This window comes from Protopterus annectens, chromosome 6.part0 (genome assembly GCF_019279795.1).
Source record: "Protopterus annectens isolate FY-2018-M chromosome 6.part0, PAN1.0, whole genome shotgun sequence".
Taxonomy (NCBI): domain Eukaryota; kingdom Metazoa; phylum Chordata; order Ceratodontiformes; family Protopteridae; genus Protopterus; species Protopterus annectens.
In genome coordinates this window covers 1,921,770,067-1,921,796,713 of record NC_056737.1, presented here as the reverse complement: position 1 = coordinate 1,921,796,713, position 26,647 = coordinate 1,921,770,067, and the positions used below count along the sequence as shown (strand labels likewise).

General features: G+C 42.2%; 1 protein-coding gene across 1 annotated transcript in view; it reads left to right on the top strand.

The window, feature by feature from the left end:
• RETREG2 (reticulophagy regulator family member 2) overlaps positions 1 to 26,647 on the top strand; it is a 1,615,599-nt gene that overhangs the window by 302,030 nt on the left and 1,286,922 nt on the right. The window contains exon 3 of the mRNA XM_044075231.1: positions 11,302 to 11,332. Coding sequence (XP_043931166.1) covers positions 11,302 to 11,332 — 31 coding nt within the window. The remainder of the gene's footprint in view (positions 1 to 11,301; positions 11,333 to 26,647) is intronic.

Below are 26,647 nucleotides of genomic sequence, written 5' to 3'. Positions count from 1 at the left end.
CCTCCGTCTCAAATTCTTAAAATGGCGGAAGACTTTATGCTGATCAGGGGAAGCCAAGCTACCCTTCCAAAAGGAAAAGAGATCTGTCCCCCGTAGTTTTGTCTGAACAGGAGTCCGATGAATCTGATGCATCTGAATATGAAGACACACAACGCCTCTCCACTTATGAGGATTCTGATGCAGAGGATTTTATTCCTTCAGCCTCTCCCCCAGAGGATTTTTCCTTTGAGGAAACCCTGCATACTTTAAGGGAGCATTTCCATTGGTAGAGTCAGGACTACCCTCGGTCTAAAAAGAGACTCTGGGAATTCCTAGATCTTCCACAACACAGACCCTTGGTCATCCCCCCAGTCCTGGATGTTGTCGAGGATGTTTTCCTCTAATCCAGTTTGATTCCTGACGGCCTTCCTCCTGTTCCCAGAAAACCAGACCGGTACTATAGAGTCCCTGACTCCCACAAATATCTTTTTAAAAATCCTACAGCTGACACTGAGGTCCTTTCTCAAGGGCCAAAAGGGATTAAAGCAACCTCTGCTAAGAATCCCATCCCTCAGACAGGAATTCCCAAGCATTGGACAGATGGAGTAAAAAGGTATACACCTCCGCTACTCTTGCTATCAGGGCACTAAGTTGTCAGTTCCATATGCTGAAGTTTCAGCAACATATCTTGCAACTCCTTAAACAAAAAATGTCTTCCTTTCCTGCTTGGGCAGAATTTAAAGATTTACAAGAGTTAATGCATTTTGCATGTCAAGTAACTAAACAATCTTGCACTGTGGTTTTGACGCACTAGAAGCTTCTTGTAGGGCAGCAGTCACTGGATCTGTCATTAGAAGGCATGTGTGGCTTAAGGAACAACCCCTGCCAGACCATGTCAAATCTAAATTGTTGGATGCCCCCTTGCACAAATAACTTATTTTGCACTAAGGTTGAAGAGGTCTTAAAAAAGATGGAAGAAAAAGCAAAATCTATGCAAATAGTTAGGAATTTCTTGCAGGCCCAGCCCCCTAGGTTCAGCAGGCATTGTCCCTCCAAACAGTGGTCCTTTTCTGCTCCCAGTAAACTGGCCCAGCCTAAGCCGTGTGGAAGCAGACCCCCCCCCCCCCCAGACAGCAGCCCAGGGAATGCAGAGATCTAAGCAGTGGACTACCTCCACTTCAAACCAGGGAGTTCTAAGCCACCCCCTTATGGTAAGAACTCGCAATGACTCGCCTCCTCCACCCCCTCCCTCTGCCCACCTTCACTTAGCCCTAGGAGGAAAACTCTCTCAAGCACCAGGGCCACCATTACCAAGGACCACTGGGTTCTGACCATTGTGCCTCAGGGATACAAATTTTCCTTCCACACCCTTCCAACCCCAAAAGGGTTCCCAGATCTACCACCAAATCAGTGGGCAGAGGCTCAAAAGCAAATCCTATCCCTGCTCTCTGAGGGCAGTAGAACATGTTCCTTCAGAACAGATAGGTCAAGGTTTCTACTCCCAACTTTTTCTGGTGCCCAGAAAAGAGGGCACCTGGCGCCCCATCCTTGATCTATCCAATGTTAAGTTGTCTATCCTCGGCTCCGACTCTGCCGTCTTCTATAGCTCGAGAGCGGTTTACTGGCTTGAGGCTTCCCCTTATCCCATGATGCCTAGCGCTAGCTCCCTAGATCTCCTTTGCCGCTTCAGCTGCGAGGTTCGTTGTTACTGGCTCAGGCTCATATAAGTTTTATTAATCTACTTTTTCTGTCAGATTAGGGTTTTTTCTGGTAGTTTATTGTTTAAAATAATAGTCGCTAACTAGATTGTTGTAGTTTAGTGTATTTATAGTTTTCCCTTAGAACTCGTTTAAGTTAGAGAGTTCTCCCTCTCCCTCTATCCCTTTTGTAGGTAGCGTTTTAGTTTAAGCTTTTTCTTCTTTCTGTTTGTTAGGTAGCCGTTTAAGTTAGAGGCTTCCTAGTTTAAAAAAAAAACAAAACTATCTTTAACTGTAGTATACTATGTGTTTTTGTTTTTTGTGGTTAGTGTCTGGTTTTAGTTTTTTGCTGTTTGGCCTTCTGGCCAAAACAAGTCAGTGTAGTATCTTTCTAGTTGTGGATATGTCTAAAGAATCCAAGGTGTCTGGATTCAAGAAGTGTGACTCATGCTGTCAGAAGATGTCTCTGACAGATGGGCACACTTCTTGCATCTATTGCTTAGGCGCAGTGCACCTGCAGGACTCTTGTTCTGTATGCCATGCATTTAGCCCAAGAGTTCTGCAGGAGCGCAAAAATAAGCTTATTTTGAGGGGTCTTCTTAAGCCCCGGATTCACCGGCCAAGGCCCAGCCTGTGAAATCTCCTAAACCGACCACATCGTCTGCTCCCAGCTCGGAGCTGTCATTGGCCCAAGCCTTACCTACTACTTCGGTTCCGGCTGGAACCGAGGAGACTGCCTCCCCGTCGGCTCCACCAGTACCTTCGGAGCCATCGTGGACCCACAAGAGGCCGAGGTCCCCTTCTCTAGAGTCTATACATTCAACTCCTCTGTCTCCCCTTTTGCAAAGTGACCACAGTCACAGATCCTCCCACTCTTCTCGGTCCTCTAGGCTCTCGGATCACGACGTGGAGAGAGTGGTCAGTAGGTTGTTGAAGTCACAGGCACTGGCCAAAATGTTGTCCAGCCCTCCTCAACAGGTGTCTGCTCTGTCCGCTTCCATCGATGTTCCTCCTCCGACTCCATTGAGCTTGGAGACGGAGTTTGTTGGGGTTTGAATCGTGGAACCGTCGGCACCGATAACTATTTCTCCTTCGGTTCCGTCTGTTTCAATCCCCCCGATGGTGCCGTCTGAAGGATCTGGGCGCCAAGACTCACTCGTCGGCTCCGAGGGGGTGAGTGGCATCGGATCCATGTCCGACCCCGTTCTCCCTCTTGGAGCGTCGGCACAGGTGAGCTTGGCTCCTACATCGGCCTCGGTGCGGAGGAGGATTCCGGTTTCCTCTGAACCGCAGCCTTCTCTGCATCATGGCAGGGACGCCTTCAATGTCATGAGGAGTGTACTGGCCTCTCAGTCAGTTCCACTTTCGACCCCGCAGGCTCTGTCCCCTGTAGTGCCTGCATCAACCTCTGCCCCTCCTCCAGACCCCAAGCGTGGGGAACTGGTGCTCCAGAGCACCCCATTGGGTGTTTCCTCTTCTTCCAAGGCCTCCCCTGATCATTCAGAGGAGCCCCCTTGGAAGAGGAAGTGCAAGAGGAAGCACATTGACTCCCCCGAGTCTGTCACTTCGGATATGGATTTGGATGAATTGGAAGGGTCCCTGAGATCCCCCTCTGAAGATGTTTCCTTTTCGGACATCCTAGAAATGCTTAAGCAGAGGGGGAACTGGAATGTCCTAGCCTCTACCGAGGATGAATCTGTATTCCTGGATGCGTTTGGTTCCCGACCTTCCACCTCCTGGGTGTCTCTGCCTTTCGATCCACTAATGTCATTGGTGGCTCAAAGGGCTTGGTCAGCCCCGGATACAGTGGAACCAACCCCGAGGAGACCTGGCAAGTTTATCACTGCACCCCTGATAAACAGTTCCTTACTAAGGGTGTTCCCATGGATGCCATGGTGGTAGCAGCAGCCACTAAAAAGGAGTTGGCGGAAACATCTTCCTCTGTCCATCCTCCTAACAAGGAGTCTAGGACCATGGATAGAGATGGGAAGCGAATGTTTGCTTCAGCGACCTTTTCCATGAGGTCACTGAATTACTTATGCCATTTTACCAGGCTTCAGTGGGATCTCCTGAAAGAGCTCGGAGATACCCTCCGGGATCCATCAGCTGAAGAGGTTCAAGCTAAAGTGGCTTCTCAGCTGACGACCCTTAATTCGGTAGTCAACTCCTCCATGAGGCTCATTTCCTATGCAGCCGATGGTGCGATAGAGCCGCAGGTACAGGCGTGGACCTCAGGAGACGCACATGGATGCGGCTGTGTAATTTTGCGGAACCTTTTAGAGCGTCATTCACCAACACTCCCTTTGATGGTTCCTTTCTTTTTGGACCACAGGTGAGACACACTAACTAGGTGTGAACAGGAAGGCAAGACTCTCTCTGCCGTGGGAGTCTGTTTTCCACTCTTTCCAGACCATATCCCAAGGGTCAGAAGAGTGGTAAAATGTGGTTTCGGAAATCCCAGGGAGCCACGCCTGACATATGTAGTGATTTTTCCTCCAGGGGCAGAGGAGGAAATGGCAACAACAGATGCTGCCCTCGGGGCAGAGGGGGTCTGCAGAACCAGGGCAGCAGAGAATCCTTCTCTGACAAGCCCTTCCAGCATCCCTGAAGGGTTGCCCGGCTGCCCGCCTCTGGAGGCAGTCGGGGGAAGACTTTCACTGTACCCAAAAGCCTGGCAAAACCTAACGCAAGACAAATGGGTACACTCAATCTTATCCGGAGGATACATAATTCCCTTCTTTCAACCCCCCTTACCGTCAAGCAAATCCCTTCCAGATGTTCCACCCAATCTGAGGGCCCAAGCAGTCATAGAAGCTTCAAGACTGCTAGAAAAAAAGAGTCATCCAGGAAGTCCCAGCAGACCAACACGGATCCGGAACTTACTCAAGGTTCTTTTTGGTACCAAAAAAGACAGGGGACTGGAGACCAATATTGGATCTCAGCAGACTAAACAAGTCTGTCCAAAGAACAAGGTTTTGGATGGTCACGCTACAGTCGATTCTATCCTTTTTGGGTCAGGACAATTGGATGTGCTCAATAGATCTTCAGGATGTGTACTATCACATCAAAATGGGCAGGTGCTCCAGGAGGTTCCTTCGCTTCTGGCTGGGAGCCAGTCATTACCAGTTCACAGCTCTGCCCTTTGGTCTCACCACAGCCCCCAGGGTGTTCACCAAATGCATGGCAGTAGCCACTGCTCACCTGAGGCATCGAGGATTCCAGGTGTTTCCATATCTAGACGACTGGCTCCTTACTGCTACTACCAGGCATCAATTCCTTCAAGCCAGGGACTATACAATTATAATTTGTGCCCAGCTAGGCATTACTATAAATTTCAAAAAATCTGCCTGCAGATTTAGATACAAGAAGTATGTCCGCAACGCTACCGCCAGACAGAGTGGCCACAATTCGGCAGCAAATTCATATCCTCATGCAATGCAAAAGGGTACAAGTCAGGTTGGTCCTTCAAACTCTGGGTTCTATGGCAGCGGCAATTCTTCTGATACCTCTGGCCCATTTTCACATGAGAATTCTTCAGTGGCTTCTGTTCACACAGTGGTCCTTTCAACAGCCCCCCCATGTCTCACATGGTCATGATTATAGAAACATGCAAAAGGCACCTTTCCTGGTGGATGGTCTCCCCACTAGTGTCTCAGGGCAGACCATTCATACAGCCTCCTCCGGTTGCCACAGTGACCACGGATGCCTCACTGATAGGGTGGGGGGGGCATTATCAGGGCAGGGCAGTCCAAGGCACTTGGCAGCCTCACGAGTACCATCTGCACATAAATGTCTTGGAGATGAGAGCCGTGCTCCTAGTGTTGCAAGCCCTTCAGGACTCTCTCCCTTCTGGGACCATTGCAATTCAAAGGGACAACATGTCAGTGGTGTGGTACATCAACAAGCAGGGCGGAACCAGGTCCTACCCCCTATGTCAGAAGCAGTCAGACTCTGGCAGTGGGCGATTTCCTCCCAACGATTTCTGATTGTGATACACATCCCTGGGAAGTCCAACGTCATAGCGGACAGGCTCAGCAGAGCTATTCTCATGCCTCACGAGTGGTCTCTGAATCAGGTAGTTGTGGATCTGATCTTCCGCAAATGGGGATAGCCTTGCTGCAGTCTGTTTGCCACCCCCTTCAACAGCAAATGAAGCAACTACTACTCCCTTTTACAGCTTCCCGGTCACCCTCCCAGAGACGCTCTAATCGACTATTGGCCTCAGGGACTTCTTTATGCCTTCCCGCCGTTCCCTCTTATACCCAAACTCATACAGAACGCTATTCCGTTGGGTTGCAAAATGATCCTCATTGCCCCCTGCTGGCCTTGACAGATATGGTTTCCGTTCCTGCACCGTTACCTCCTCGAGCAGCCCTGGACTCTGGATCCTATTCCAGACCTGCTGATTCATCAATCAGGAGAGCTGCATCAATCCCTCCAAACATTCCAGCTCACAGCTTGGTTGATCCAATTCCAACCCTAGCCAGGCTTCCCACCATTTCCCTGGCCGTGCGTGAGATTATTGTCTTCTCTCACAAATCCGCTACTAGGAAGACTTATGCTAGCAAATGGAAATGTTTCTCTTGTTGGGCAGAGGCTAGGAACATAGATCCCAGTTCACGAAATCTTGGAGTTCTAACAGAGCTTTTCCGTTCTGGGTCCGCTTCTGCCACAATCAGGGTTCAACTAGTGGCCATCTCTAACTTTCATGTTGGGTTTTCTAATCTAAACATTGTCTCGTAAGCTGTGTAAAACCTTCCTCAGAGGGACTACTCTCCTTAGGCCCCCAGTGAGAGATCCCCCTTTCCTCGGGACCTTAATTTGGTACTAACCTCCTTGATTATGCCCCCTTTCGAATCGGCAGCATCCTGCTCCATTAAGTTTCTATCTTGGAAAACTTTCTCTCTGGTAGCTATTACCTCAGCCAGATGTGTCTCGGAGCTTCAGGCACTAAGTGCTTGTCCTCCGTACTTAGTTTTTCATAAGGACAGGGTTGCGCTGAGAACTAATTCCTCCTTCCTTCCGAAAGTCTGCTCAGAAAATAATCTAAACCAATCTGTAGACCTTCCTGTGTTTTTCCCTAACCACACCAACAAGGCAGAATACAAATTGCACCTTTTGGATGTTCATAGACAATTGCATTTTTACCTGCATAGAACGAAGGATATAAGGAAGTCGGACCAACTTTTCCTTTCCTATGCTAGGGGCAAACAAGGTCTTCCAGTTTCCAAAGTGACCCTGTCCAGGTGGTTGTCTCACGCTATTACCTTCATCTATCAACTAAGAAACAAAGAGTTGTCTATCAGACCGAAAGGTCATTCTACTAGGGCTTTGGCCACCTCTGTAGCCTTCCAGTCTTGGTTGCCCATGGACTCTATCTGTGCTGCTGCCACGTGGGCAGATCCTCATACCTTTATTTCTCATTACAAGTTGGACATGGTCTCTAGGAGTAGAGCTAACTTTGGTTCCACTGTTCTGAAGAGTTTGTTCCAATGAGCTGCCCAGGATCGTAGGTGCTAGGGACGTGGTCCCAACAAGCAAGAAACGAAGGTGAGATAGACAACTTAACATAAAGAAGTTATGTACCTGCCATAACGTTCCATGTTAGTTGTCTTCATCTCGCCTTCTTTCTTGCGTCCCCCCTCCATCCCCATGTCCTATTGGACTGAGAGGAGTTCAGGTTTCACTGGCTGAGTGTTCTCTGGTTTGTTTCCTATACTGACTTAGAGATTGACAGGTAGGTTTAACCCTCTGTTTGGAGGGGTTTCATTCTATAGCTATGGCTGGGGTTAGCTATTTCAAACGAGATCTGGGTAGCTAGCGCTAGGCATCATGGGATAATGGGTAGCCTCGAGCCAGTAATCAGCTCTCGAGCTATAGAAGATGGCCGAGTCAGAGCCGAGGATCCCAACAAGCAAGAAAGAAGGCGAGCTGAAGACAACTAACATGGAATGTTATGGTAGGTACATAACTTCTTTTTCTAAACACCTTGCTGATTGATCCTAAAAATCAAAATGCTCCCCCTCCAGCAGCTGCTACCTATGCTCTCCAAAGATGCTTGGCTAGCCACCCTAGATCTAAAAGAAGCCTACCTCCACATTCCTATCAGGGAATCATGCAGGAAATATCTCCACTTCAGGGCAGGATCTCAACATTTTCAGTTCTCTGCACTTCCCTTTGGCTTATCTACTGGTCCCAGAGTTTTCACAAAATGTCTGGCTCCTGCCATTGCCTTTTGCAGAGAAAGTATTCAGATTTACCCATACTTAGACAACTGCCTTATTCGGGCAGACAGGCAGGAAAAGCTGCTCAAGCACCTGGCCTTTGTAAAGACCCTACTAACCTCCCCAGGGTACACAATCAGTGAAAAGAAATCCAAACAGGTGGTCAGCCAAAGGATAGTCTTCCTGGGAGCAAGTCTGGACACAGCATCCCAGATGGCATACCTTACTCCAGAGAAACAAATTTTCCTTGACAGCCTACTTCTGTCAACTAGCCACCAGGCCCCAGCTAACTGCAAGGAAGATCCTGCAAGCTCTTGGGTTTATGGCATCTTACATTCTTCTCCTTCCATATGCCAGACTGCATATGAGGAAACTTCAGTGGTACCTAAAAAGCCTTTGGCATCAACACTCTCAAGACTTGGAGACTCTTGTACCCATAATACCTTGCCTCAGAATAGATTTTCTTTGGTGGGCAACAGCATGCTCCCTCAGCAAAGGACTACCTTTCTCACCACCCCACGCCACCCAGACCCTCACCACAGATGCATCAGATTATGTCTGGGGTGCACACCTGGACAGCAGGTGCATACAGGGCCAATGGAGCCCACAGCAAATCCATTTGCACATCAACCAAAAAGCAATGATTGCTGTCCAGCACTCCTTGATAGCTTTCAAACCCCTTCTCTCCCCAGGGGCTCTCCTGATCACAACAGACAACGCAACTGTGATGTGGTATATCAACAAGCAGGGAGGGACTCAGTCTTACCCTCTGTGCAGGCTGGACATGACCCTTTGGCACACAGCCTCTGCCATGCAACTGCACCTGTTAGCACAGTTCCTACTGGTTTCTCTCAACTCTCTGGCCGACCACTTAAGCAGAAATCTTCTGGACCCACATGAGTGGCAACTCAACAGAAGAACCTTCGCTCTTATAACTCAGAAATGGGGCACCATTTACATTAACATACAAGGCCATGTCAAACCCAGAGCTGTTGGACATGCTACACTTAAAGAAATCCCGGTCCCTCAGAGCTACACGCTCCAGGGATCTAAACCTTGTCATCACAGTAAACAAAACATGCTGGAGGGATAGGTTCCTGACCCAGAGACTCCCCAGACTCTGGAATAGATTGCCCATACATGTCAAGCAGAGTGCCTCTTTGAACCTCTTCAAGAGGAACCTTGACGATTGGATGGGAGAAAGGAAATTCACCCCAGGGATCACGTCAGTCGCCCTGCTAGACAGGGGTCCAGGAAAGTAAATAATGTGGGAAGAAATAGCCAGGGAATTGTTATGGCTAGGCTTGTATAGGCCCTAGGGCTGATAGCCTAGTACCAACCTATGAACCCCGAAGGTCGACCTCTTTGCCTCCCACACCATTAGCTCAGCAAGTTTTGCACCAGGGAGCATCACTGCTGGGCTTGGAAAGTGGATGCCCTGTCCTTCCCCTGGGTCAGTCTGTCGGTCTATGCCTTTCCTCCACTACCACTTATCCCCAGGTACTGCTCAAAATAAAGGAGGAAAAACAAAGGACAATTTTTATAGCTCCAGACTGGCCTCGCCAGCACTGGTACCCCTTGCTGTGCAGCCTGTCCCCTCTGCCACCTTGGCATCTCCCTCAGATTCCAAACCTCCTGACCCAGAGGGAAGGGGAATTCATGCATCCCCAATTGCAGACACTCAGTTTGGCAGCTTGGCTTATTCTCTAACCCCCGGTCAATCTGCCAACCTCAGCTAACGGGTTCTAGATGTTATACGTGAGGCCAGACGCCCTAGCAGTAGGAAGTCTTATGCTGACAAATGGAAAAGGTTCTGCACCTGGATTCAGGGTAAGGGAACCAATACGGCATAGCCCTTCCTCCCTCCCTCTCATACTGGATTACTTAGCTGACCTGCTACACAGTGGACTCTCTTTTTTCCTCTATTAAAATTCATGCCTCTGCTATCTCTGCTCATTTTCCCACTGAGCAGCCCCTTTTCTCACACCCTCTGATCAAACAGTTCCTAAGATGGGCTAGCAACTTGAGACCACCCAGCTTGGGACCTTAACTTTGTGTTGGAAAAGCTCACCCTCCCCACCTTCAAGCCTGCCTCTTCAGCAGAGCTAAAATTTCTCTCCTGGAAGACCGCCTTCCTTCAGGCCATCACTTCAGCCAGAAGGGTCTCCGAGCTACAAGCACTCATGGCTGGGAACCCTTCATCATCTTCCATGCTGACAGGCTATCCCTCAGGACTAAACCCATCCTTCATGCCTATGGTGGTGTCCAGTGTGGCTCTCAACCAAGCTATTCATTTCCCCAACTTTTTCCCTAACCCACAGAACAAAGGGGAAAGGATCCTGCACTTTCTACATATGCACAGACAGCTCAAATCCTATCTAGACAGGATTAAATCCTTCAGAAAGTCTGATCAATTGCTGGTTAGCTTTGCTGCAGGGGCAGAGGGCAAAGCCATCTCCAAACAAACCATCTCCAAATGGTTAGCACACTGCATCCATTTCTGCTGCAAACAACACGGAAAACCTCCCCCCATGGGGGTCAGGACTCACTCCACCAGAGTAGCCTCCACCTCTGCAGCTTTCCTCAGAGGAGTACCAACCAGGGACATCCTGTAGGCTGCCACCTGGACATCTGTTCACACCTTCACCAAACATTACCACCTGCCTATCTTCTCCAAATCCAGGGCAGGGTTTTCCTCTGCAGTCTTGCAGGGCATCTTAGCCAGCCCCTAGTTTCCTTGACTGCCTCCACCCTTTTCCACAGCTTTGGGAATCAACCCAAATGTGATGACTGCAGCAGTGAAACATGAAAAACGTAGTACAGTTCTGTACACTTACCATAAATGTAGATGTTTGAGTGTATTCACTGTTGCAGTCCTGGTTTCCCTCCATCCCCCTCTTCTTTCATCTCTTTCCTTACAAGGGACATATTGGTATTTACTTTCTACTGGTAGGGTTCTTCCACCAGAACTTCGCTCCCACTTGGGGGCTCCTGAGAGGATAGGACAAGAAAAACTGATGTAGTGGCATCAGCTGCCTTACTTTATACTACTGATGACCTGACATCAGTCCTGAAGCGACAGCAACCAACACAGAAATACTAAGACTCTGGTATTTGGGCCGGCCGAGGGCTACCCTGGCAAGGATAACCCAAATGTGATGACTGCAACAGTGAATACACTTGAACATCTACATTTATGGTAAGTGTACACAACTGTACTTTCTTGTGCCATCCAGAAAATCCACAGGTGTGCTTTTCCGTAAGGCATATGAATGCCCATATACCTATTTGCAAATCTTCCAAGTTTTCTGCCAGAAATCTATATATATGTATATTTTAATGTATGCCTGATTTGATTGTCTAAGTTTTTTTCTCTTGACTTCTTTCTGTTTTCCTTGCAGGTCAACATACTGAGGAATCTGGAGAGGAATGGTGAGTTTTGTTATTTAAAATTTTCATTTGATTTTCACCATTAACAATTTTATGTGGGTATATTGAGTTATTTTGATGCTGCTTTTGAATATTTAAATGATGTTGTTCCACTTTAAGTCACAATGCTGCTTTTTAATATTTAAACTGGATATTGTTCCACTTTAAATCACCTCTAAGTTCTCCTGGCTCCTAGTACATAAATGCTGTATTTATTTTTGGGAAGAGTTGGTTGTGTTCTTAAAAGCCGTTTGAATTGTAAATCTGTCTGATCGTGATTTACTTGTGCCAGTAACTGAATTTTACCAAAATTGATGGCTTTTATTTTCACAGTTGCAGTTTTCACACCAGAAAAACTCTAGACTTGCAATAGTTTATGGCCTGATTTTTGTGGTTGAAGATGAAACTCCGAAATTAATAGGTTAAAGATTCTGTGTCTTGTAGTGTGTTCAAAGGAGTCTTCAGGAGTTGGGCCTTTAAAGGGCAGAATACATATTTCTTAACTCAGCCAGGGGCTGGTAGATGGTAAAGTATAATATGAGTACAGTGTTTGCTTCAAATTGTGAAGGCAAAGTTATGTTTATATATATATATATATATATATATATATATATATATATATATATATATATATATATATATATATATATATATGCATGTATGTTTATTTACCGGAATAGTGCAGTGACCTCATTGGACCATTTGCAGGTACAGCCTGGGTGAATACAGCCACAGATGTTAAGAGCAATGCAGTGTAACAAGATAGCATGTAGTAATATGAACAGAAAGGAAAGGCAACAAAGTACAAATATTACAATATATAGTTTTTAAAATTAGGCCTTTAGGAAGTGTAAAAGATGGTGCATCTTTAGTTCAGCAAGTTCCTCCAACACTATGGCTCGTATAGAAATAATGGGGGAAATTAAGGTATGGAGATGAGTCTGTAATGATGAGAAGGGTAAGAAATTGAGTAACTAGAAGCACAGGTGTGACACACAGTAGGGGAACAATGTGGAGTATAGCTAGTAATATGGATTGCTTTGTGGTCAGAGGCAAGGCCAGTCCTGTTCAGCATATTTCCTTCTAACAGCATTAGATAAAGTGATCTACTTGTTTACTGCCTGACACTGAGCAGGAGTAGTGGTCAAGTATGAACTAACTAGGTTTCAACAGTACTGCTACTATGAAGTATACAGGTAAGAGAGGATGGGTGAGATTTGCTTAAAAAAATACGTGGTTTTGCATTTTGTTAAAAGAAATGCCTTTGAAATTTTGTAGGATTTTAAGACTCAAAGATTATGATCAGACGTAGGCTGAAACATGCAGGACATTTATTATTGATAGTTGTGAAAGCCAGCATAATGTTTGGGTATGTAGCCAGGGAGGTTGATGCTGGTGTTATCCTCTTTGTTGTACAGAGCATTGATAAGGCAGCATCTGTAGTACCGTGAGTGGTTCTAGTCATTCATAAAAAAAAAAAGTGAAGGTAGTAGAATGCCTTCACTCAAGAAGTGCCAAAATGGTGACTATTTGATTGGAGGTAGATAGGTCATGTGGAATAGCTTCAGTTGATAATGGAGTTCAGACATAGTGCATTAAGTGTGAGGTGGGAAAAGAGAAGTTGAAAATGATAGATGATGGAGGGAATGTGGGCAGCAAGGATATTTCAGAGCCAAGTTAAACGAGCATTATTTTGCAGAGACTGTTGTAACCAAAGGCAGTAACAGAGAACAGGTTTTTGAAGTTGATAAAGGATAACTGCAAGAGAGGAAGGTGGGTGGTGGTGGTAGGAGTTGGATTGTTATGTAGGTACAGCTTACAACTTCCGTCCAGATAGATGGGTTGCATGTCTTCCTGTATCAGTGTCTTAGTTTGTTAATACATGTTTAGAAAGTATGGTAAGGGTGGTGAATGGGTAGACAATTGTTTGCTTTGGTACTGGTCTGCATGATCTTTCAATAGACTGAAAGCTGTAGCTATGTACCTTAGATTAGGTCTTCTTTAAGAGACCAGTCTGTCTGGAACATGTGCCTTTGGCTTATTTTGTATTTCCATAAGTTGCCTATAGTGTGTTTACGTGGGAGGGATAAGACTAGAATTCCTTACTTAGCAAGTATTAGTCCTCAGGAAATTATTTGCAAAATTTTTATAACACTGGTTTAAGTGTCTTTCACCTGCTCTTGTAGGATTTTTGGGTTGTTTCATTAGTCATGTAAGATATCTGTTAGCACATCAAAATAATCTGAAATCTGAAAAAAAAAGACTTCTGTACATTTCCTTAAGCATATAATTTGTGATGCAAATTGCTCCCTTTCGATCTTTTCTTTCATCACACAAGTACTAACCACCTTGCCGGAGTAGTGGCAGACTTGCATAAGATTCTGTTTGTGTTTCTGGATTTTGGATGATGACTGGTTATTGGCATCTTTTGTTTAGGTTGGGACTTTTATATGACTTGTGGTGGCTATAGCTGTAGACCTCTCCTTCAGCTGAGAAAAATTGTTCCTATTATTTTATGCTGTCCTATTAATAAGTAACCTTTTTTGCTTCACATACTTTTCAGTCACAGGATCAAATTTGAGAGCTATTCTGTCATGACTTGAATCATGTCATTTTGGGATGGTTATATAAACACACTTACCTACTATTCCTAATAACAGCATGCAATAAATCTTCTCCAACAATCTCTGTATGTAGCAGTGGCCTGTATGCTGCTGATGCTTGAAGGATCCTCACAAGCTTTCAGAGTGCTTCCTTCTGTTGGACCTTTGTTTGGAGGTAGGTTCCTGTTTGCATGGACCTGCCTTCTCAGCCTCCATGCACTTTGTTGTTCTGTCCAAATCTGAGGAAAGTGTTAATAACCACCTGCCTCTTTGTGGGATTGATTTGTCCACAGGACAGATGCACTGTTTAGGACTGTTGAAGGATGACCGTAAGGGGCCTGTGCATCCACCCCCTTGAATGGAGAGAATCCTGCAAAGATGTGGAGAATTGTATTTAGTCAAAGCTCCAGGTGACCAGTTGGTGACTCTTTCATTGTAGCTGGGTGTGGGGTGGGGACGTGGGCATGGGGTAGATGGAGGGCTGTGTGCAAAGGTGAGCTGCTGTGACTTGATCACAGCTAGTCATTGATATTTGGCTTGTCAAGGTGTGTGTGTGTGGGGGGTAGAGTGGAATCTGTTTTAAAATGGTTTAACACAGTTTTTATTTGTGAACAGTTTGTGATGATTTCACAGCCAGGGAGCTGAAGCTAATGATCATCAATAGATCACTATGCAGTAGCTTGAGCTTTAAGGACATATCCTGCTAAGGATCAGATATGTGACCAGCTACCAAAGTTTTAGGACACCTTCCATGTTCTTGTGCATCTACTAAGCACTAGAGCATTTTTGTGTAAAAGTAGAAGTATGGGCACCAAAATTCAGGACTTGGTTAAGAACTTGCTTCTCAGGTTCTGCGGTTAGCTGGCTTCATTAGGTGGACAGACAAGTATCCTGTAGGGGGCTTCTTCCTATTTTTGGGAAAAAAGTTAATCTTTTCTTGTTTTATGCTTAAGAGAAGGGGGAATTCTTTGCTTGGTCAGCAAATTCTGTGTAAATATCACATACATGGCCTGTCCTTTTTACTTGGGAGAGGAACATTGCATCCAGTCCTGTTCTGTCTGTAAGTTTTTTTTTTTTCTCCCGTAAACCCTTAGTAGCAACCATAGTTCCTTACTGTTGAACTTATAAAATCAAAAACTTAAGGCTTCGACCCTTACAATCATGGACCAGGGTCCATTTCTTCAGATGTCCTCCCCACCCCGGTCTCCAAAAAGGAACTTGTTTCTGTGGAAGCATCTGTTTTGTTTGCATTTCAACACAGTTTCTTCCTTTACCATTGACTGGTGACTCTACTGTGACCATGTTTGAGCCCTTCGACCATCTTTCTGCTGCTTTCGACTCCTTTGGAATTGCCCCTTGTGAAGTCACTAACAACCATGAGGCAGGCCCGTCCTTCAAGAATGCTTGTACATCAGCTTCAGGTAGGAGAGACTCAATCTTGCTCTTACCAAATGAGGCGGCAGACATCCAACACTTAGAGCTGTTTTGAGGAATTTGATGCCTAGGGACTCTTATGTTGAAGCATACATCCACTTTTTTTGACTCCTAAAGAGTTAAAGGAAGAGTGTTTGTTTGCCAGTGGTTTATTTAAAGTTTTCCAGTCCCTTTATTCTGGTTCTTCTCCACATTCTTATAGAAAAAAGCACCCCCTTCCCCTTCTGATTCATATTTCAATGTGCAGGAAATGGGCTTAAATTATACTTCCTAGGTTTTTACCCCCAGATAATTGGGAATCTGAATCAGAAGAAAATTTCTTCATAATCCCTGGTGGAAGACTTACCCTCTTCTGTCACTAGAAGTACTGTGAATTGGTATGGATATATTCTCTACAACTAGTAGCTGTTCCTCCCAGGGTTAAATGCTTTTGTAGATGCCTTTAATTCAGCTAACATTTCTCTAGCTAGTTGGCCTTCAGGGAATCTGACAAATATACGTCTTCAGTCCTACCAATTCCTCTTTAGGAATCCTAGAGCAGATCCATCTGTTAATTCTCTGGCAGAATAAACTTCTAAGCATCTTTGGGCTTCCAGTCCCATTTGTACAAGGATGATTGAGCTTTTGGTAGATTTGGAAGAAAGTATGTACACTTCTGCAGCTTTAGCTCTCCATACAGTTAACTGCCAAGCCTGCATGTCAAAGTCCATATTAGATTCCCATAAAAGATCTATGTAAAAAATTTCCATGTATAAAGTCTCCAGACATGGATGATGTGGTAAGCATATTAGATTCATTATATTTATCTTGTTGAGTTGAGTGGGGTGGGTTGGGGTTCCAATAATAATGATATATCCAGTATAAATCTACATTGTAAAGAAGTTTTTATGCTGAGAAATATATGTATGTATGCCTAGATCAAATTGCAACATGAAAACTTTATGCTGTAAATTTAATCAAAAGTAATCAATTTATTTTAGATGAGATTTATTTGCTATAGATCTATTCTATCAGATTCATGTTGTGAATCAATCTCTCCATCTGAACCTTTTTTTTTAAAGTTTCTCTTTTTTTAAATTCTTTATTTTAAGATTATTAGATTATTAACTTTAGATTATGATACTTAGACTTTAGATTACTAGATAAGCATCTATGAGCTCCTTCAAGTAGATGACATAAGCATGGAGGAATACAATAAATCACTGATGAGAGTATTTTTCGTGTTTATATAGGTAGTATTTTTTTTTTTTTTTCTCATTTGAATATTAAACCTAAAAATTTTTAAAAATTTCATCAAATCAAATAAAGATAGAAGAGAAGAATTAGATCTATCCTGATGTAATTAGAACATCATCTGCAAAAGAAAATGTTTTTTTGATGTTGTATTTTCTTCTCTACAAACCTCCTATGCAGTACTACTGTTTCTAATCAAAAAGCCAAGGCTCCATTACTAAAAGTGAATAATAGTGGTGGAAAAAGGACATCCTTTGCTTGCTTTTTTAAGAATTATTTTTTTTGTGAAACATATGTTCCTACCTAATATATAAGCCAGCTGCCTTTTGTATAAATGCTCAATATTAAATTACAAAATGCATCAGAAAATTTGGTGCATTTCAGTAAGGTAAAACAGATAGTCCCAACTTACTGAATCAATGCTGAACCTATATCAAAGACTTAAAGTGTTAAATCTTTCTTTTTCTATTTTTAAAATCAATTAATGTTCTTCTAAGTTCTTCTTATAGTATTTCTATTTACACCAAAATATGCTGATCTATGTATATCTATAATGGATATAATGCTTCAATCTATCAGCAAAAATACTATAAAAAAATTAATATTCAAATTTAGGATCAGTATTGTATAAAATAGATAAAGAAAATGACATTGCCAAGAGTTAGGTTTTTATTAAATTTGTAAATTGCCAAGTTGATAATGTATGATGGGGGTTATATGCTTGGTTTAAATAAAAAAACATATATTTAATGTATTAATGTATATGAAGTTTAGAAAGTTTAAAGTATAATATATTCTGTATATATCATACCTTGTTTAATAGTTTAACTGTATTGTGCTTTTGTTTATTAAATAGTTTATTCTGTACTTTACAGTTTTGTTTAATAGCTTTGTTTTTGTTTGTTTTTATTGTTTTTATTGCAGTTTGTTTATATTAAATCCAGTATTTTATCTGGTGTTATGATTAATCTGGTTTTCTGGTTTCAATTGAAAGTGATTTTCATAGAAACATTCTATTTCTTCTTCTGAAAAGAATTTTTTCTTCTTTTAAGTGGTTTTGTTTTATCAATCTTTTTATTTTTTTTCTTATTTCTTTTTTTTTATTTTTATGTATTAGTAAAAAACTTGTATTTCTCTAGTTAGTTTGTTTATTTCTTTAAATCTAATTTTTTTTTCCCATGTAGTTTTTTTATGTTTTTCTTTCATTTTTGTTTTTCTTTATTTCTTCAATTATTTAATTATCCCATGGATATGAGTCTAGTTTTATTCTGATACTTAAATAGTCTCCTTATTATTTTAAGGCATATTCAACATACCATTATCTACTTATTTCATATTATTATTATACAGATATATAGATACTTGAAGACAAATATAGACAATGGAGTCTTTTAGCTGATTTAAATATTCTAGATGTTGAGTATAGGAAAGTTTATATTCTTTATAGTCTTTAGCTGAGTTAGCATCCTGGTATTATATGAAATATGAGAATTTTGATTAAATTTGAATGAAAATTAAAGATCATTTTATCAAGATATATGAGTTTATGAAAATGATTTAATTAATTAAATGATTTATTAAAATCTGTGATTAAAAGACTATCTGATTATTAATATCATTCAAATGATAAGAATTAGCAAAATCATTTTAAATGTTTTGCATTAGATGATATCTTTTTTCTTTATAGTGTAGTATCACTTTCATGTGGTAGTATATTAAAATCACCAATCATATAAACTAAAAAAACTTTTTTTTTTTTTTTTTTTTTTTATATTTATACTATATTATAATATGTAACTATTATTCTATTATATCTTAAAATAATAAATAAAAAGAAATCAAATTAATATGATTCAGACATTACATGCATTAAGATGCATCTATTTTTTCTGTCATGTGAATTCTATCAACAGCTTCCAAAAATTGATTGTTTTGTATATGAGCATTTACTTAAAAACTCATTATTCAATAGAGTAAAAAAAATATTTCATAAAAAAAATTATTATAAATCATATGCATAGTTATGTAGGATTCTAGAAACACCCCTCGTTATTACCTAAAAAAAAAAAAAAATCACACACAACACATATACACATACACACAGACACATACATACACACACACACATACACACACACACACACACACACACACACACACACACACATACACACATACACACATACAGCATACATACATACACACACACACACACACACACACACACACATACACACACACACACACACACACACAAACACACACACACACACAGACACACACATCACACACACACACACACATACACACATATATATATATATATATAGTTGTGTCTTTGTGTAGATTTTACAATCATGCTAACCTACTGCTTTAAAATATATACATGACATTCTTTTCTTCCAGAATGAGTTATTTATTTATGCTCATCAATCAGATGAATTATTAAAGTTGTTAAGTAAAGTATATGTTTGGGGACACACAAATAACACAGATTATTATTATTACTGCTATAGATTTTTCAAAAAAAAAAATAAATAAATAATTTTCTCATTTTCTAAAAATAAGATATTTACTTGCTTACTAGAACTACATACATACATCACTCATCATCATACACAACATTTTTATTTTAGAGTATTTTTCTCCTGTGGTGTAGGTGTGTGGTGGTGGATAACCTGATAACTTCTTTCAGTTTCTTCTCTGTAAAATGTGTGAGTGAAGCTTGAGGAAACTCATGGACAAACTCATGAGACAGCCTATCCAGATTCCCACTCCCTTAATTATGGAAACTTTAATTTTTTAAAGTATTCATTTTGTCAATAGAGTAAATATTTCATTTTGTCAATAGAGTAATATATTATATTATTAGTATAAATTATTCTCAGAGTTGATGGAAAGTTATGCACATATACACACACACACACACACACACACACACACATATATATATATATATATATATATATATATATATATATATATATATCTGATCCTGAGTTGTGTCTTGTAGAGCACTACACCTACTTGCTGTCCTAGATAGAATAAATCTGTCTTTTATATAAAATATAATGCACAGCAAACACATATGGGTACAGATTTTACAATCATAAATTAAACTTTTAAAATTTAAAAATATATCACATGGTATTTCTTAGATAAGATTATTAGATTTATTTATGTCAGTTTTGCCAATGAAATGAAGTCAAATGATAGAGTATATGTTTATGTTTGGAACATTTTTTTTAACACATTAATTATTATGCTGCTGTTATATTTTTTCAAAACATTTAAATAAATGTTTCATTTTTTTATAACTTCTAAATAAGACATACTACACATTACAACAAACTATTTAAACTAAACATATTTTAATTGACATATTTTTTGATATTTTTTGTGAATCTGTGGTGTGGTGTGCTAAAAAGTTAGTCTTGTCAACAAGGCGTTTATTTCAACTTCTCTGTAGAAATTCTGTGATTTGAGTTTGGAGGTAGGACTCAGGACATTGTGTGTATAAGTGACAGCAGGTATCCCAGATTTCTCTCCCAACAATTTTATGGAAACTATTAAAATTTATATTAGATTCCTTTGACAACATGAAAATTGCTGAACTTCCTAGTTCAGAGGCTTAGACATTTTAAAACTGTACTTTCCTCAGTGTTTTAAATTACAAAATACGTCTTTAGATGCTGTTTGGGTCTATTATTTAGAAATTTGTTTAGCTACACACTCAGTTTGCCCGAGGATGTTAAAGCAAAAATTTGATGCACCCCTGGTTAAAGAAGTTTTGTTTGGGTCATTTTGCACTGTTAAGCTTAAATTTGAGAGGGGAAATTTTATTACAGGGGATATACAGATTTTTCTGTTTCCTATCTCCAGATGTAACAAGAATTTCCCTCCTAGCCCAAGGCCTTTTTATAGAAAGTCTTTTACCCAGTCCAAACAAAAGACCGGTAAACAAACATTTAAAAAGCAGTGACAGGACAGCTCCAAAACAAACCAACAAAAAAAATGAGCGACACTGCCCAACACCCATCCCTTTCCAGTCTCCACTCTGGCGACTCTTAATTCTTTCTCAAAATCCTATCTCTTCACCTGCCTCTATAACAGCAGACTTCAGGCCAGACTCTAGCAATAATCTGGAGTGAATACAAATGACAGTGGGACTCGCTTCCCCCATTCCAAGGAATACTGGCCTATCCTGTCAGCTAAACTTCCCTGTTTCCTCCTTTCTGTAGATCACATGCTTTCTCAGGGTGAAATGGAACCTATTCAAGAATGTTTCTTGTACCCAAGAAAGGGGAATCTGGAGACCTGTGGTGGATATTTCCTTTCTAAATCTTTTCATCAAATTTCCAAAATTCAAAATGATTCCTCTTTAGTCTTTGTTAGTTCTCATTCTTCCCAAAATATGCTTGCCGTCAATTTTATTTCACGAAAAATTCAGATGCTGTTTTAAAGATTTTCAATGTCTGGTTTACATTTTGAATTTTCTTCTTTACCCTTTGGATTGTCCATAGTCCTGAGAGAATTTACAAACTCTCTAGCTCCAGTTATAGTCTATTGCAGGTTACAGGGAATACACAATTTCTGTGCGTAGATAACCTTTATCTTTGTAGACTCTTATCAAGGTTGTAAATCTCTTTGTCAAGAATCTTCTTCAAAACCTAGGATTTCAAATAAATCTCGAAGAATCATTTCTAGGCTGTCTCCTAGATGCATCCCCTGTGATGGCCATCTTTAATACAAAGTAGAATTCCTTATGTTTTCTCTGCAAAATCTCACAGCAAGGTACTATCTCAGTATATTAGATTTTATGGTCTCTACAAATTTCATGATTCCTTCAGCCAGGTTTCATATGAGGAAAATTCACTGGCTGTTCCAATCCATCTGGAGTCAACATGAACCTCCTCTCATTTCAAATTTTCAAATTATCATGCTGAGTTTTAAGAGAAAATGTAACAGGTGGATGAATCAGTTATTCCTCAATCCACATCTCCCATTCACCCCAACCCTTTCTCAATCTGTAACCACAGATGCATCATATTTTGCATGAGGTGTTGTATTCAAAGGGGTGAAATTACAGGGCCTTTGGAACCATCAGGACAAAAAGACACGCAAGTATCAAGGAAATTATGTGATAGATAAATACTCTCGGAACACAGAATCATCTGTGGCTCTAAGGTCCTTTTAGTTAACACAGACACCACAGTCATGTGGTACATATATGGGGGCAGATTGTACCCCCTTTGCAGTGGGAACTTGTCTTGTTATTCAGTTTATCCCTACAGGCTACTTTTATTCTGTTAGAGCAGAATTTTGTGGCAGACAAGCTGAGCAGGATCTTTTTAGACTCCCATGAATGGAAGTTATATCCTTCGGTCTTCCAAGAGGTTGTTCAGTTTTGGGAAATTCCTCGAATAGATCTCAGTTTTCATTCACAACAGGCTGCTAAAGAAGTTCTGCTCCAGGACTTGCTTAAAGGTCTGGAGGACAGATGTCCTTTCATTCCCTTAGACTGGTGTGTTCCTGTGATAATCAGAATCCTTTTAAATACTCAAAAGAACTCTCCAAAAATTATTTCAACTCTCCTTTGGCTTAGCAAACCTGGATATCCTTTATATCACTGTTGCAGTATTCTTTACTAAAGGAATTCCCTGCCAAGGGTAGCCCAATGTCTGGCCAGTATACCAAAGCCTTAGGATTTTGTAGACGTACGTCACACTTATGCTCCCCACAAACCTCAGAACTTCTTTGCCGCTAGTCTAAACACCATCATTGATTATCTGTTTGAACACTGCTCCTGTGCTGGTTACTGAGCTGTGCTTCAGATAAGTGCCCTGTTTGGGTTTCTTATCTTTTTCTTTAGTTATGTGAGCTTACATGTCATCCAGAAAGGGAAAATGTCAGTGTGGGAAGTGGATTCCTCATAAGGATCATCACAAGCAGTGTCTGATCTGTTTGGACGCTTCTCACAACCATACAAAGTGTCCTTCCTGCCAAATGTTTGTCCCTAAGACCCTACATAGTCATATCTCCTCCTTGTCCATATACCTGGTGAACCGTTGTCTTAAATTATTGGCTGTGGTGGAACTTTCCCATCTCAAAGGTCTGCCGTCTACCAAGAAGGCCAAAAACATCATGCCTGGTTCAGCTGCTAACCTGCTGCCCCACCTCCCCCGGCCATCTCTCTTGAGGCTGGGGAAAGCCCAGAGGACCACCTAGTTGCATCTGATTCCTTTTGCCACAGCCATATTGGAGGCCGGCATGGATCTGACTTCTTGCACGTCCTCGGAGGCTCTGCAGGCATCCACTCCAGATGAGAAGTTGGAACCTTGGCTGATTATTTCAGAGGGACTGAGTGGGATTTCACTGATACTTATTCGGGAGGAGATTTCTACAACATTAGTTGAGTGTAGGCAGGCGCCTGAACCTCCTAGGGTGTTTAGGGCAGACGTTCCTCCGAAGAAAAAAACAGTCAAGTTTCCCTTGCTCCTAAAGACCCCCAGGATGTTGCCCAGAGGTTACTTAATGCACTGATCGCCTTGACTCCTCCCCAAGGAGTTTCTGTACCTGCTCCCTCTTGGTCCTCTCCTTCACTCAAGAGGCCAAAAGAGCAGAACTCCTCTGAAGAGGATTTAGATTCTGGGTTAAAGTCTTTGGCATATTTCTCTCAGATCCCTTCTCCTTTGGATTATGGCTCTGAGGAGGAAGACACTATTAGCCCAGATTCTCCCTTTAAAGAACTAAGGTGCCTGATGAGCATATGTTTCTGTACAAATGTCCTTCTGCTGACCCTTCTGTAATGTCTTTCTGTTCTGACAAATCCTCTAAGCTCTTGCCTTCTGTTAAACTACCTCCATTTGACAAGGACAGTAGAGCTGTGGAGCGGCTGAACAAGAAAGCATATACTGCTGCCTCCTTGGCCTTTTGAGTTATTAATTAGCATACCCATATGACCATTTATGTTTTAGCCCTTCTTTCTCAGGCTTCCCAGGCTATCTCAGATATTCCTGATTCTGAAGGGAAGGCTTGGGCCCTCTCTTTCTTGGGCTCTTCCTCTCAAGTAGACCGCCACTCTACTAACTGTAGATGTTCATCGTGTTTCACTGTTGTAGTCCTTATAAAATGGGTTATCTGGCTCCCGGTAGCCCACAGTCGGCCAGAATACCAAAGTCCTTGGTATAGACGCTGGCTGCCTTCAGTTTAGGCATGACGTCAAGTACAAAAGAAGGCAGCTGACGCCCTTTCCTCAGTCTTTCTTGCCGCAGAGCCCGAAGCAGATGCATTTTGCATGAGGGCCGGTCAGCCGAGTAACTTCTTTTTGTATTCCGACTGCTTAGTTGAAGACTTCTCAGATGAGTACCCCATTGGGGACCCTCGTTTCTTGCTTTAACGAATGTCAGAGAAAGTTAATAACTGTCTTGCCTGTGGAAAACAGATTCCGCACCGTGATTTTCACTCCTGTTGTATTACTTGTTTGGGCCTTGAGGGCGACAACGTCCCTAATTGTGTTATCTATGCTTCTTTCAACCCGCGTACCATATGCCGTAGAACTAGGATCTTGTTCAAGCATTTCAGAGTTTGGCCTAAGTTCATCAGTATGGCGTCTTCTGGTCTCCCAACTTCAGATTTTCTTAAGAAGCGCAAGGATAAGGAGCTCGACGGGCTTCGAGTCAAATTAGCCGACGATGTCCATGTTAAGTTGGTTGTCGGTCCAGCGGTAGTCAGTGAGGCGCTTTCTTTGTCCTTGCAGTCCACGGATGTTCAGCAGCAGGAGCCTGTGGAGACCTTTTCTGAGTCCTCCATACCGCAGGCTTCCACTTCGTCTTCTGACCTTCTGCCAGTCGCCGCCTCTGATGGATCTGGAGCCATTAAGCAGGCGCCGGCTTCTGAGGCCTCTCTCCTCTGCCCGGAGACCAGATCCAGCCCGACAACCTTGATTTCAGACTTCTGCTGTGGCTAGGCCTCCCGAGTCCCTCCGGCTTTCTAGCAGGCCATTCTGCTGAAAATCTACTCCTAAACAGGCGTCGGCCTCCCCTCAAATGCCTCAGGCTCAGATGGTTAAAATGGCTAGTGATCTCTTGACTCCAAAGGCTCTCAGCCACCTCCTTCTAAAAGGATTAGGGAATTGTCCCCAGAAACTTTCTCTGCCTCAGACTCTGAGGTTTCCAGCAACTCTGCTGATGAATAGGGGAAAAACTCCACTTTTTTCTGGTTTTGACGATTCTGATGCAGAAGACTCCATCCCTTCTGCCTCCCCCTCCAGAAGATTTTTCTTTTGGAGATGCTCTGAATACGCTTAGGGAGCATTTCAAATGGGAAAGTCAGGACTTTCCTCGGTATAAGAAATGGATTATGGAATTCTTGGATTTCCCACAACATATAAGCCTTTGGCTATCCCTCTGGTTTTGGAAGCCGTTGATGTTTTCATGGAGAATTTTTGACTCCTAATTCTGTTCCTCCTGCTCCCAGAAAGCCTGACAGGTATTATAGAGTTCCTGATTTTGATAAATTCCTTTTCAAGAATCCTACTGCTGAACCAGAGATTATGTTTCAGGGCCCTAAGGGTGTTAAAGCCACAGTTGCTAAAAATCTTGTTCCTTCTGACAGGGAATCTAGGGCCTTGGATAGATGGGGTAAAAAGGTTTATACTTCTTCCACCCTGGCTATTAGGTCTGTTAATTGTCTTTTTCATATGCTTAAGTATCAGCTGCATACTTTGAAGGCTATTAAGGCTAAAATTGCTGGTGTTCCTTCCCTGATGGAGAGTAAGGACATGCATGAATTTATTGAATTCTGCTGCTCTTGTCACTAAAAATTCTTTACATTGTGGTTTCGATACTTTGGAAGCTTCTTGCAGGGCAGCAGCCACTGGTTCTGTCATTAGAATATATGCTTGGCTCAGGGAACAGGCCCTTTCTGAACCTGTCAAGTCTAAATTATTGGATGTGCCTTTGCACAAGCACAATCTTTTTGGTAGCAAAGCATAAGAGGTGTTGAAAAAGTTGAAGGATAAGGCCAAATCTATGCAAACTGTTAAGGACTTTTTGCAAGTTCAGCCTCCTCATTTTTGTAGACATTACCCTTCTAAGAATTGGACTTTTTCTGACCCTAGTAAACAGAGTCGCACTAGGTCTAGCGGTTACAGGTCTTCTAGGGGACAGACTTACACACCTCAAAAGGCTAAGCACTGGCTGGCTTCCTCTTCTAAATCGGGGAGTTCTAAGCAAACTTCCCAAAGCAAGCATTCCCAATGACTCAGGCCTTCCCCTACCTGCCTCTGCTGGCCCAGGGTTTCCTTTGGGGGGAAGGTTAGCCATGTTTGCAAATGTCTGGTCCACCATCACAGATGACAAATTGGTGCTCAAAATAGTATCCCAAGGCTACAAGTTCTCCTTTCACATCTTCCCTGTCCACCAAGGATACCCAGATATCCCCCCAAATCAAAGGGCAGAAGCAGAAAAACAAGTTTCTTCTTTACTAAACCTGGGAGCAATAGAGCCAGTTCTTGTACTACAGATAGGCCAGGGTTTCTACTCGAGGCTTTTCCTGGTTCCCACAAAAGGGGGCACCTGGTGCCCTATTCTGGATTTGTCCATTCTAAACACTTTTCTGGTTATTCCCAAATTCAAAATGCTCACTCTTCAGCAGTTGCTGCCAATGCTGGCCAAGGATTCCTGGCTGGTGACTTTGGATCTCAAATAAGCTTATCTGCACATCCCAATAAGGGAAAGCTGCAGGCAGTTCCTTCGCTTCAGGGCGGGGAACAGGCACTTCCAATTCTCTGCACTGCCCTTTGGCTTATCTACTGCTCCCAGAGTTTTTACCAAATGCCTGGCTCCGGTCATTGCTTTTTGCAGGCAAAGAAACATTCAAATATACCCTTACTTGGACGATTGTCTTATTCAGACAACTCTCCAGAGCAACTTCTAAAGGATTTGGACTTTGTAAAGAAACTTCTCACCTTTTTGGGCTACGTTCATCAACGAAAAGAAGTAAAAATTGGTACCCACCAGGGAGATTGTATTCCTGGGAGTGAGCC